Source organism: Meles meles, chromosome 15, assembly GCF_922984935.1.
Source record: "Meles meles chromosome 15, mMelMel3.1 paternal haplotype, whole genome shotgun sequence".
Lineage (NCBI taxonomy): Eukaryota > Metazoa > Chordata > Mammalia > Carnivora > Mustelidae > Meles > Meles meles.
In genome coordinates, this window is record NC_060080.1 from 25,925,060 (window position 1) to 25,939,101 (window position 14,042).

Genomic DNA, 14,042 nt, shown 5'->3' on the forward strand with positions numbered 1-14,042 from the left:
GAAGCAGGAAGCCCAATGATGAGGGGCTTGATCTCAGGACCTTGGCATCCTGACCTGAGTCCAAGGCAGATGCTTAACTGGCTGAGCTACCCAGGTGTCCCAGGCCCCTGTTTTTTTGAATTAGATAGGGTTATGATTTTTTGGAGAGGCAGACCACAGAGGTCTGCACTGTGTTTACAAGTGTGAATCTAATACAAATTATTTTTTATTTTTTTTTAAGATTTTATTTATTCATTTGACCAAAAGCACAAGCAGGGTGAGGGGAGCGCAGGCAGACGGAGAGGGAGTATCGCTCAACTGAGCAGGGAGCCCAATGTGGGGCTCCCTCCCAGGACTCCAGGATCATGACCTGAGCCAAATGCAGACGCTTATCCGACTGGGTCACCCAGGCGCCCCTAATACTTATTTTTAAGTGAAAAGATTGAACATATGATTAGTAAGTTTACTTGACTACAGTTCTTTCTGGCCCCACAGCACCCCCACACACCTATTAACAATTCACATGAGTTGTTTGTGACGTGGATGAAGACATTAAGCTAAATAATATACTTCCAGCACCTCCAACCTGGCACTTCTGTTCAACAAAAAGATCTCGGAATGGCGGCGTGCAGTAGGCACAGGGTACTGAGGTCGTTTGGTTTCTCCCAATCCAGACCAGAGGTTTTTCAGACTGCTTACTTGTAGACTAGAGCCAAACTCTGGGGTCCCCTCCCGCGCACAACCAAACAGCCACACAGCATCTACGGGAAACCGGGCGGGGGCAGCTGGAACGGCCGCGGAGGACCTCCGCGGATTCCCACTGCCCAGGATCCCCGCCTAGCGGAAACACATGGAGCCCAACCCCCATCTCCAGGCGCAAGGGAGTGGGGCGGGGCCCAGGCAGCGGCCACTCCCCACAGGCTCAGGAGAAAAAAAACCACAAAAAAACTGGGACAGTGCGGACGAGAAGCTGGCTGGACCGGGGGCGCGTGGCACGCGGCAGCTCTCCCACGCATGCTCCAGCCACCCGCGACCCGCCCCCTCCCCAGGTCCCGCCTCTTTCGCTCCTTCTCCCCCTCCCCCGCCAGCCTCCCTCCGAGCTAGGCCCCTCCGGGCGCGCGGCAGACGTCCCGCGTGCGTGCCGGCGCCTGACTTCACTTCCGGCTAACGCGCTCCGCTTGCCCCCTGGCCCCGGATGGTGACTGGCGGCGGTGCTGCACCTCCCGGGACTGTCACTGAGCCGCTTCCCAGTGTGATTGTGCTGAGCGCAGGCCGGAAGATGGCGGCTGCGGCTGCGGCGGCCTCGGGCCCGGGCTGCTCCTCGGCGGCGGGGGCGGGAGCGGCCGGGGTCTCGGAGTGGCTGGTGCTGCGAGACGGCTGCATGCGCTGCGACGCCGACGGGCTGCACAGCCTCTCCTACCACCCGGCGCTCAACGCCATCCTAGCCGTCACCAGTCGCGGGACCATCAAAGTCATCGACGGCACCTCGGGGGCCACCTTGCAGGCCTCCGCGCTCAGCGGTGAGTGTGCGGCACGCCGGGCGGGGGCCGGGCCCGCCGCGGGAGGAGCCGGGCCCGCGGGATGCCGGGGAAGGAAGCCGCCCAGCCCCAGGGCTCGGCCTCCGGCGGAGGGGAAGCGGCGTGACGGGAATGGGGTGGCGGAGGGTAGGGCTGGGGGCTCAGGCCTGCCTGTGAGCCGAGGCCCGAAAGCTGGTGGAGGAGGACCGTGGGGCTTGGCTTTTTCAGCGGCTGCAGCTGGGAGGAAAAGACTGGCGGGTCGGGGAGTGGTGGGAGTTGCCGGGCCTTAAGTGTCCGGTGTAGGTTGGTCCTCGGGGAGAGGTGAGGAGGCCTCGGAGCCCAGCACCTGAGAAGGGCAGGTCCCCGGATTGGTTTTGGAGAAGGTGTCGCTGCTGCCTTCTGCTAGATCAGAGAGCGAACGGGTCGCCAGGTTGGTCCCGACGTGAGAGCCTGGTGGCTGGAGGCCAGTGTCGGAGCCGGCATCTAAGCCCTTCCCTCGGGTGGAGAGAAGCGGATACTCGGCTGTTCGTACGACCCGCAGGTGCAGGGATGTACAGCGGGCTTCGCGCCGGGGGTGGGGGTGGGGTGCGCCTGGAGTGGGGGTGGGGAGGGAAGTAGGCGGGCCGGCTGCCTGAACTGTACTGTCGACGACTTCAGGACTCAGGCGGACGCCATGGAAGACTAGACCTTATCCCTTAGCTCGGGGCTTCCAACTTCTACCCCCTAGTGATGAGAAACTCAGAGCCTGCGGTGTATGAAATATAGATTCCTTTGGGTTCATGATGAGGTGAAACTTCAGACCTCCTTGTTTTACCACAGCGGGCCGAAAGTTAGGATTCGGACCTATGTGTGAGTCTCGCCAGTGGAGGAGAGCACTTCTGGGTGGAGTAAACGTTGTTCCAGGGACGGGACTTCATGCATTAGGTGAACGCTCTGTGTACTGGAGTGGAGTGTTTTGGAATTAACTCTGGCTAAACTGTGTTTGGTGAGATGACATTTCATTTGCGGTTGAATGATGTATGGTTTAATTTAGATGTTACAAATTGAGATAGAAAAGTTAGCATATGAGTGAGTTAGATTCGTTCACAGAGGTGTGTATGACTGCATTCAGCAAAGTAAATTAGTTATGTGGCTAAACAATTCACTTAAATTTTAACAGACACAAATTTTAACATACATAAGTAACATACACAAATAAGTTCGTTATTCTGGTTCGCTATGGAATAAGGCATGTAAGAGTTAATAGTAGTGTAGGGATAGAAGAATAAAAGAAGAGATTTAATTTTTGTCAATGTGAGAGTTGTGAAAGAAATGGATTGTATATAGCTACAGAATATAAGCCTGGACCATATCTAAGATATGTTGAAGGGAAAGTTTTGGATTGTAGCCTTGTAATTTTTCTTTTCTTGGCTTAGGTAAAGGACAGGAGGGGTGTCCCAGATGTAACTATGAGTAGTAACTGCATTTTGGACGTAACAACCTGTCTCTATGTATGAGTGGGAGATACTAATTAGTAATTGGATATCTTTCTTCTTAAACTCACTTAAAATATTTCAAATGCAGAAAGGTATAAAGAATAAGATGAACAACCATGTATTCCTGATTCTGTTAATGAAATAAAACATTAGAAAGTTGAAGCCTCCTCTCTGTTTGTTGGATTGTATTCCTCCAATTCTCCCTCCCCCATGAGCATTCTCCTTAATTTGGTTTTATTGTTTTCACACGTTTTTATGTTTTTTAGCATATGCTTGTATCTTTAAACGATATCTGATACTGTTTTTCATGATTTTAAACTTCGACCAATTGGTGTTATATGTATTTGAATTTTTTATAAAAGGCCATATTAATGGAAGGTTTAAAATGTTTTTGATAGAAAGGAGTCTGATGGGGAGTTTTTATGCTTGGAGCCTGTGTTTGAGAAAAATAATGTGTGTGAGCATTTGTAGTAAATCGTTGAGGAAATTGGGCATGTATGAATGTGTCTGTTATGAAAGGGGAGAAAATAGTCACTCTAGTGCTAGATTCCTAAAGGGGAGGCTTTGAGGATTTTAACACAAGATTAAAGGTGCATGCGTAGAACATCATTGAATTGGGATAACTTAGCTGGGATATGAGGGGGAATTTGTTAATTAGAAAAGTGTGGGATTGGATATAGTTGCAGATGCCCACACATTGAAGTTTGAGTATGTGATTTGAAATATGTGGAAGAGTCTATGGTAAACAAAAGGATTACAGAAAAGGTTTGAAAGTAACAGTGGACAAAATCTGAAATGTTTTCTTTTATGAGAATTGCAGTTATTGATAATAATTACCAGAGGTTGTATAGAGTCTTATGTATGTTCATCTATCTGGGTGATTGGGGAGCAAATGCTGCATTTTTTTGTCTTGCCTATAATATATATGTATTTTACATACTTAGGAGGTTTGCTTTTAATGATTAATAGAGGGTGACAGTCCTATAAATAGAACGAGGAGAAGGTGCCAGTAGTGACCATGGTCCTAAGATGACCCCTCTTTCCAGTTAAGGGGCAAGGAGCTACTTCGTTTTATACCCTAGAGGAAAGACATCTTTGTGTGAAAGAAAAAGAATGGTGTCACCATATGGAGTTCTACTGGGTGATAGGTGTCTTCTGAATGAGTTCAGGTTGTAGGATTATGGGTAGCTTACTAGAGTAGATTGAGAACTGAAGGATGGGAGCAGGACTTGTGTGTATATATTCAGTTGGGTAGCAGAGGTGGTGAATTTTTGACTGTGTCTTCTAGCATATATCTCTATCTGACATACAGTGTTTGTAAATACACTTTCATTAGATTAAGAGCCATCAGTATAACATAGGTTAGGCAAGTTGCTCCTTTTTAGCATTTAAGAGTTAAGATTTTAGCGTTCCTAGGCTGATTTCTTGGCCTGGCATTCTTTGACTTCTACCAATCTTTCTAGTCTTGTCTCCCTATTTAGTTTTGTGAACTGGTTCATTTCATTTCCTTTCCTAACTGGGTAGTTTTGTTCTTTCTTGGAATGCACCAGTCCCCTCCAGGCATATCTTAGCCATTTTTTAGGTCCTAGAGCAAATCTTAACTTCCTGATTCTATTTGTCTGAAGTGATCCACTGAACCCCTACGCACATGTTGTCCTCTTAATGTCTATTTTAGTAATTTGGCAACTTACTGTTTGTGGTATGTTTTCTGTCTTGGACTATTTAAATTCCATGTAGCTTTTTGTGAATATAGGATGTCCATTTAACTATATTTAAAACTCCTTGTGGGAAGGAACCTGTCCTCTTGTTTATATCTCCTCCTCAGGATGCCCAGTGCAAAATACTAATAAATACTTTTCAATTGTGTATATAGGCTAAGGAATATGTTAAATGGGTGCTTCCCTCTGCATCCCCCCCACTCCCCAGCTCTCTGCCTACTTGTGATCTCTGTCTGTTAAATAAATAAAATCTTAAAAAAAAAAAAAGAATAGTTTCACTTTCATAAAAATCCTCTCTGTTCTTCCTATTCACCTGTCTCTCTCTCTTGCCCCCTGCCACTCCCTGATTTTTTGACTGTATAGTTCTGCCTTTTCTGGAATGTTATATGGTTGGAATTATACAGTAGCCTTTTCAGTTTGGCTTTTTTCAGTTAAGAATATGCATTTAAGTTCTTCCATGTCTTTTCATGGTTTGGTAGCTCATTTGCTTTTTAGCATTGGATGATATTCCATTGTCTGGATGGACTGCAATTCATTTACCCATTCACCTACTGAAGGACATCTTTGTTGCTTCCAGGTTGCGGCAGTTATGAATAAAAGTTGCTATAAGTATTTGTGTGCAGGTTTTCTTTTGTGGACTTAGGTTTTTAGTTCATTTGGGTAAGTAGCAAGGAGCACGAATATCAGATTGAGTGTTAGGATTATGTTTAGTTTTGTGAGAAACTGCCAAACTGTTTCCAGAGTCACTGTGCTATTTTGTTTTCCCAGTGCTAGTGAATGAGAGTTCCTGTTGCTCCACATCCTTCTCAGCATTTGCTATTTTTCCGTTTTGGATTGTGGCCATTCTTTTTTCTTTTATAAAGTATTTTAATTAGTTTATTTTTGAGAGAAAGCGAGACCAAGCATGGGGTGGGGCAGGGAGAGAAATGGGCTCCCCAAAGAGCAGGGAGCCTGATGCGGGACTCAGTCCTAGGACCCAGAGATCACTACCTGAGCGGAAGGCAGACACTTAACCGACTGAGCCACCCAGACGCCCTGGATTGTGGCCATTCTAATAATAGGTGTGTAGTAGTATCTCATTGTTTTAATTTGCAGTTCCCTAATGACATAGGATGCTGAACATCTTTTCACAGGCTAAGTTGTGTACTTTGGATTTTGAAAATCAAAATAGCTCTCCATACACCACTTGACCATATTGTTTATATTACTAGGCTTGTTCCTCTCTTTAGCTATAGTTTGTTCCTGCAATTTAGTGTAAAGGAAGGAGACTGGTTTTGGAGACAGTTGGCTTAGGTTAAGATCCCAATTTCTGCTTTCCCTCACCTCCCAATTAACTGTGTATCCTTGACTAAATTACTTAACATTTCTGTTCCAGTTTCCCCATTTGCAAAAGGGGGATAATAATTGTCCTACTTATTAGGTGTGTTAGTACACAGAAAGTTCTTAGAACAGAACCTGTGTTTACTGTTCAAAAATATTTCTTCTGTTTACTTGTAAATCTTTGTAAATACTCTTTTTTTTCTTTTTTATTTAAACCTTTTTGATATTCTGTGTTAAATCTTTTGAACTTCACCCTAAATTTGAACTTAGAAATTTTTCCTATTTACCATCTTTTACCATCCAGCAAAATCCATCTAGTTTTTTTTTTTTTTAATATTTTATTTGTTTATTTGACAGAGATCACAAGTAGGCAGAGAGGCAGGCAGAGAGAGAGGGGGAAACAGGCTCTCCGCTGAGTAGAGTGCCCGATGCGGGGCTCGATCCCAGGACCCTGAGATCATGACCTGAGCTGAAGGCAGAGGCTTTAACCCACTGAGCCACCCAGGCGCCCCAAAATCCATCTAGTTTTTGCTTTGATGTAAGAGTAAGGTATTGTTAATTTCTTCAGTTTATCTTTCCCCCTACCCTCCCTCCCTTATTTCCTTTCCCTTCCCCTCCCTCCCTTCTTTTTAATTTAAGCAATGTCTACACCCAACATGGGGCTTGAACTCAGGCCCTGAGATCAAGAGTCAGATGCTCTATTGACTGAGCCAGCCAGGCGCACTTATTCAGTATTTTCTTATTTAATTACTGGTGGTGTTTTCTCTTGATTTCTGAAATAGTGCCCTCCTCCCATAAATATAGTACATTGTGTATTGTTTGCTTTTTTAATAAACTTTTTTGAGGGCACATAGAAAGAGAATGGGTGTTTATATTTTAGATATTCCTGAATTTTGTATTTTAGCTCACTAACTCAGTCTCTAAACTTCTTGAACCTCAGCTTCTTCCTTTGTAAATTAAGATGAACATTTAATAGAATGGTTGTATAGATTAAGTGGTAAACATGTTTAAATTGCCTAATGCTGCTTGGCATGTGTACACAGTGAATGTTAATTCTCTTAAGGCTCATGGGTACTTGCTATTGCCATGCTTCTCACTATTACTTTAAAAAATGGTCACTGACTTAGTGTTTATATACAGAGGACAGATAGATATCATTGAAGTGTACATGGAAATGTAAATGCTAGTGATGAATATTATCTATTTGGAAGAATGTCTTTCAGTATATTGGTGTGGCTTAACATCAGAATGAAGTTAAGACTGTTGTGTTACTAGTTCTGTGTGCACACGGATTGTTCATACACTGTCTGTAAATAAGTAATTGAAGATGAATGTGTGTGGGTAGTAATCAGTAGATGTTGTAGCATATGTGTGCATCGTGTCTACAGTTTCTGAAGTGGGCTCCAGATTTCTGTCACCTGGAGGAAACTCCAAAGCTGCTCAGTGTTTATTTATTTATTTATTTAAATATTTTATTTATTTATTTGACAGACAGAGATTACAAGTAGACAGAGAGGCAGGCAGAGAGAGAGCCGGTAGCAGGCTTCCTGCGGAGCAGAGAGCCTGATGTGGGGCTTGATCCTAGGACCCTGGGATTGTGACCTGAGCCGAAGGCATAGGCTTTAACCCACTGAGCTACCCAGGTGCCCCTGCTCAGTGTTTTTAGACAAATAATCTAGTTTCAAATTTCTTTGTGAATATTTCCCTTTGACATTGACTTTGATTAGATTTGAGAAATTTGCACGATGGTCATAAGTGAGAAAAAAAATCACTGTACTCTACTCCAGTTGTGGTGGAGTTCAGATTGGGAAATTTTTTACATCTTTATTTTTTGTTTGTTTTGAGCTTCTTGTTCAGACTTAAAGCCCAGAGCTGCCTGCTCTAAGAAGTCTTGGAGCATAGAAGACTAGTTAGGTTACCCTGTGTATTTCTCAAATATTTTTTTGGGATCAAATTCATACTTCTTATCACTTTGTTAGAGGTAGAAAATATTTTTTTTACTATTTCCAAAATTAAGCTTGCACTAATTTAGATAAAATGTAAAAGTCTTCCTGTAGGTCTGTTTTGGAAATTGTAAATGATTCATACAACTTCTATTTTCTGACTTTTACCTTGGGAAGGTAAACCTTTCTAGTCTCTTTCTAGTTATTCTTTTATGAAAGATAATGAACACAATATAGAGTTGGGATTTCAGTAGCCCTAGAAGATAGTTGTCTCCTGAATGCATCTGAGTTCTTTTTTTTTTCCCTTTTTTAAAGATTTTGTTTATTTATTTGGCAGACAGAGATCACAAGTACGCAGAGAAGCAGGCAGAAAGAGAGGGGGAAGCAGGCTCCCCGTTGAGCAGAGAGCCAGGACCCTGGGATCATGACCCAAGCTGAAGGCAAAGGCTTTTTTTTCTTTTTTTTAAAAGATTTTATTTATTTGACAGACAGATCACAAGTAGGCAGAGAGGCAGGCAGGGAGAGAGAAGGGAGGACGCAGGCTCCCTGCTGAGCAGAGAGCCCGATGTGGGGCTCGATCCCAGGACCCTTGGGATCATGACCTGAGCCGAAGGCAGAGACTTTAACCCACTGAGCCACCCAGGCGCCCCCGAAGGCAAAGGCTTTAACCCACTGAGCCACCTAGGTGCCGTCCCCCTCCCTTTTTTTTTTTTTTTTGAAGATTTTACTTATTTATTTGATATAGCCAGTGAGTGTGCGCGCTTATACCCACAAGCAGGGGAGTGGCAGGCAGACGGTGAGGAAGAAGCAGGCTCCAGGGAGCCTGATGTGGGGCTCCATCCCAGGACCCTGGGATCATGACCTGAGCTAAAGGCAGATGCTTAATGGACTGAGCCACCCAGGCGTGTCTGCATCTGAGTTTTTTATAAAAACTTAATTGGGCAAATCTCTTTGTGGGCTCAATACAAACTTTATGTTGCAGTTGACTGACTTTAAAGTAATGCTACGTGATGACCTGCCTTATGTCAAAGATTTGCTTTTTTATTTTATTTCTTTTTAAGATTTTATTTTTTAAAAGATTTATTTATTTATTTGAAGTGGGGGGAGCAAAAAGAAAGGGAGAGAGAGGTTTGTTTGTTTTTTTAAGATTTTATTTATTTATTTGACTGAGAGAGATAGACAGAGCAGGGGAAGCCTAGCTTCCCGCCAAGCAGGGAGCCTGATGTGGGGCTCGATTCTAGGACTGGGGGATCATGACCTGAGCTGAAGGCAGATGCCTAATGACTGATCCACCCAGGTGCCCCTGGGGAGAGAGTCTTAAACAGACTGTATGGGGAGCATGGAGCCTGGCTCCTCCGTCTCATGACCCTGAGATATGACCTGAGCTGAAACCAAGGGTAGAACTCTGAACCCAGGCGCCCCTTAAGATTTTATATTTAAGTAATCTCTGTATCCATTTTGAGGCTTGAATTCACAAACCTGAGACCAGGAGTTGCATTCTCTACCAACTGATCCAGCCAGGTGCCCTAGTTTGCTGTTTTATTAACAAAACATTTTCCCACAGTTAATTCGAGTGAATTTATATTAAAATTAAAAAAATATTTTGCTCTGTTTTTAGAGCAAGAAAAATAGATCCAAAGTTTTTTATGTTTACCTCTAGTCTTTTCCTAACTATTATCTGTTCAGGATGGTTTTTCTCTAACAATAATTTTTCTAAGTCTTTTAGTAGTTACAGATTTGCTGAGGGTCTCTATAAGAGATCAGCTTCTGGATCCAAAGTTTGGGCTTAAATCTTGGTTCTGTTTGATCTTGAAGTTCATCCCATAAAATGAGAATAATAATGTCTACCCCAGAAAGTGGTTGTGTGTATACACACACACACACACACACACACACACACGCTCAAAGTATTTTTTATTGTGTTTTCATCCTTTTGGTAGCAGTGGCTATTTAAATACTGCAGACATTTTTACTGCAGATATGTGGTTGAAGTGGCAGTATTCTTACAGTTTTCCGTGTATGTGGAAATGTGACTGAAATACAATGGACATAATTATAATAACTTTGTATTACAGGAGAAATATAAACTATGTAAGTTAATTGATTTTGGACTTGAAATTGTGAAAAGAGCAAGGTAATGTGAAGAACTAGTTGATTTATATTTATTTATACATTTATTGAACATATTTTAGACACGGGGGCACAAAAGAATCAAGGCAACATTTTGGCTTTTGAATGCATGCTTGGCAACATGTTTAGGTAAATATTTTTTTTTTTAAAGGATTTTATTTATTTATTTGACAGAAGAAGGCACAGTGAGAGAGGGAGCACAAGCAGGGGGGAGTGGGAGAGGGAGTAGCAGGCTTCCCACCAAGCAGGGAGCTCAACGCAGGGTTCAATCCCAGGACCCTGGGATCATGACCTGAGCCAAAGGCAGCTGGTTAATGGCTGCCTTTAGGTAAATCATTTTAGTGTAATGTTATAAGTACTATAATATAGATATGTAGAGTGCTGTGTGAGTACACAGGAGGTAGTTTCTTCAACCTGAGGGAAATAGAGAAGACTTCTCAAAGGAGGTTGCTTTTATGATTCATTTTGAAAGATGAGATGGTGGGAGGGAATGTTATAGGGATCATCATTTTAAGCTAGGGTACTTGCTTGTGTGGAGACATTGTGGTCTTTCAAAACATGGTAAATTCAAGGAACAGAGAGAAGTTTTTGAAGGAAATCAGTTGGAGTTTAGGATGTGTGAGGGGATGGTTAGAGTTGAAGCTGAGAGATAGGCAAAGACAAGATCATAATATGTTTTGTTAAGAAATCTGACTTGAGGGGCGCCTGGGTGGCTCAGTTGCTTTAAGCATCTGTCTTCACCTCAGGTCATGAATACAGGGTCCTAGGATCAAGCCCTGCATGAGGTTCCCTGCTCAGTGGGAGGTCTGCTTCTCCCTCTCCCTCTGCCTCTCCTCTCTGCTTGTGCATGCGTGCACGCTCTCTCTCTCTCTCAAAAAATAAAATAAAGTAAAATAAAATCTTAGGGAAAAAAAGAAATTTGACATGATGTCAGTGGTAGGGAGCCATTGTAGGTTATTTCATAATCAAATTTGTTTTTAGAGAGGTTTGAAACTAATGCCCAGGTATGAGAGGTGATGAAAGCTTTGTGTAAGTTAGTTTGAAAGGTAGGAACCATAATTTTTGGTGATTGTGGGGATGAGAGAGATGGATAGGTAAAAAGTACTCATGCGTGGGTTCCTATTTTGGGTAACTGGATGAATGGTATTTATTAACTGAAGTAAGACAAGAAGATGTGGTGAGTAGTTTTTGTTGGAGGAGGTTGGGAGCAAGAGGGAGATAGTGACATTGGTTGTGTTAATTTTGTAGTTCTTGAAGGACATCCAAGTAGAGATGTCCAGAAGGCTTTGGGCATTCAGAGTTGAAGCTTGAGGATTTGGGAACACAGATTGGGAAGACATTGGCAATTAAAGAGAAAGCTGAGCCTAGTGGTTAAGGATGTTGGTTCTGGAGCCAGACTGCATTTCAGTCCATGATTCACCACTTATTATCTGTGCCCTTAGGCAAGGTGCTTAACCTCTCTCTGCACACCTAACTCATTGGGTTATTGGGAAGATTAAATAAACTGATACATGTAGGTCCTGTTTAATTCACCATAAGCACGCAGTAAGTGTTATTTTTGTATTGATGTTCTTAATTATATAGTTAATTCAACAAGTATTTTTCTGCCATATGGGGATAATAAGATGAATTTAAAATCCCCCCTGCCTCTCAATTTGGAAAGCTTTTAGAGGAGGTGACATCTTGGCTCTTGAACGAAAAGGAGTTAGCCAGGTAGAGGGAACAGCACAAGTAAGAGAGGCGGGAAGCCGGTAGTATTTGTTATAAGCACATTGGTATTAGGGTGCAGAGCACAAGGGTGGGAGTGATGAAATAGCCTGAGGATCTTGGATTTGGTCCCTTTGACCCATGGTTACCATAATTTTCAGTGCGAGAACTCCTAGTTTGAGGTAAAAAATTTAGTGATCTGTTATTAGAGGAGCTATGTTTTTAGTGTTGGTTGAAAAAATACTGCGAAAGGTTACTACTTTGAAATAATTTTTATTTTAGACTTATTACTACGTAATTTGAAAAATACTGCAACACAGGGGTGCCCAGGCGCCTGGGTGGTTCAGTCGGTTGAGCGTCTGACTCTTGGTTTCAGCTCAGGTCATGATCTCTCATGGGTTGTGAGATGGAGCCCCATGGCAGGCTCCCTGCTGAGCAGGGATTGTGCTTGAAAATTCTCTCCCTCTGCCACTCCCCCCACTTGCATGCCTACATGCGATCTCTCACTCTCTCTCTCTAAAATAAATAAATACATCTTTGAAAAACCCACTACAGCACAGGTACTTTGGCCTTTCCTCCCTGCTGGTTTACCTTTGAGATTTTCCCAGGGCATATTAGTCTATTAAGGCTCTTCTGTCTGCCTTCCAACTTCAAAATTTTTTTTGTTATTATCTCCTAACTTTTTTTTTTTTTTGGTCTCTGTGGGTTTGTTTAATGCCCTTTTTATTATCTTTTTAGTAAGACTTGGGAGGGAGCAGAAGTAAATGTACACCCATTATAACTTTGTTGTTTAACTAGCAATTTGTACTTGTAACCATACTTAAGTTGTTTAAAATTTGGTACTTTGTCTTTAGCAGCGGTTGGCTGTAACTACAGATAGACTATAAACAGCAATAGATTGCTGTAATATAGTTTGTAAGAACAGTGGGAGTAGGCAGGAAGTACCTTTCTTTTCTTTTTTTTTTTTTAAGATTTTATTTATTTATATGACAGACAGAGATCACAAGTAAGCAGAGAGGCAGGCAGAGAGGAGGAAGCAGGCTCCCTGCTGAGCAGAGAGCCCGGTGTGGGGCTTGATCCCAGGACCCTGGGATCATGACCTGAGCCGAAGGCAGAGGCCTTAACCCACTGAGCTATACAGGTGCCCCAGGAGGTACCTTTCTGATATGTGCATTATACTGTCCATGGCCTTATGCTTTTGACAAGATAACTTCTGAGAGTTACTGTCCTTAAAATGGGCTGGTAATTTTTTAAAAATTATTTTTATTTATTTATTTTATGATTTTTTTGTGTGTGTCTAAAGTAGGCTCCACATCCAGAGGGGGTTTGAACTCACGACCCTGAGATCCAGAGATGAACGTTTGGGCCTCCTGGGTGACTCAGTTGGTTAAGTGTCTGCCCTCTGCTCAGGTCAGGATCCCCGGGTCCTGACATCAAGCCCCGAGTCAGGCTGCCTGCTCAGTGAGGAGTCTGCTTCTCCTTTTCCCTCTGTCCCTTCCCTCTGCTTGTGCTCACTTGCTCTTTGTTAAGTAAATAAATAAAATCATAATAAATAAATAAAAGATGAACTCGGTTATAAAAAAAGGAGATAATAGAGGTATATATACTTTACAGAATAAAAAAGGAGATAATAGAGATGTATATACTTTATAGAATAAAATAATTGCTGTATAAAATAGCTTGTGACAAGGGCAGTACTTCTAAAAGGAGTAATTGTGGTCTCATTTGCGTGTTTAAATCAGGGATATAGGGGCGCCTGGGTGGCTCAGTGGATTAAGCCGCTGCCTTCGGCTCAGGTCATGATCTCAGGGTCCTGGGATTGAGCCCCACACGGGGCTCTCTGCTCCACAGGGAGCCTGCTTCCTCCTCTCTCTCTGCCTGCCTCTCTGCCTACTTGTGATCTCTCTCTCTGTCAAATAAATTAAAAAATAAAAAAAATAAATAAATCAGGGATGTATTTTAGGAGAGATATTTTAGGAGCGGTATTAAGGCTTATTCTTTTTTTCCTTTTTTAAGATTTTATTTATTTATTTGACAGAGAGAGACACAGTGTGAGAGGGAACACAAGCAGGAGGAGTGGGAGAGGGAGAAGCAGGCTTCCCACAGAGCAGGGAGTCCTATGTGGTGCTTGATCCCAGGACTCTGGGATCATGACCTGAGCTGAAGGCAGACCCTTAACAACTGAGCCACCCAGGCGCCCCATTAATCATTAATGCCTATTCTATAGGGGTATTAGTATTAGAATGGGGCAGA

General features: G+C 43.0%; 1 protein-coding gene across 13 annotated transcripts in view; it reads left to right on the forward strand.

Moving 5' to 3' along the window:
* Positions 1-1,002: 1,002 nt before the first annotated feature.
* The window catches only part of BIRC6 (baculoviral IAP repeat containing 6), a 235,501-nt gene continuing 222,461 nt past the window's right edge, over positions 1,003-14,042 (forward strand). For 4 of the 13 annotated variants that reach the window (XM_045979750.1, XM_045979752.1, XM_045979760.1 and 1 more), the window contains exon 1: positions 1,012-1,499. In XM_045979750.1, coding sequence (XP_045835706.1) covers positions 1,175-1,499 — 325 coding nt within the window. In that variant the 5' untranslated portion in view covers positions 1,012-1,174. Of the gene's footprint in view, positions 1,500-14,042 lie in introns of all 13 variants that reach the window. The other 9 variants (XM_045979749.1, XM_045979753.1, XM_045979758.1 and 6 more) reach the window with 4 other exon arrangements.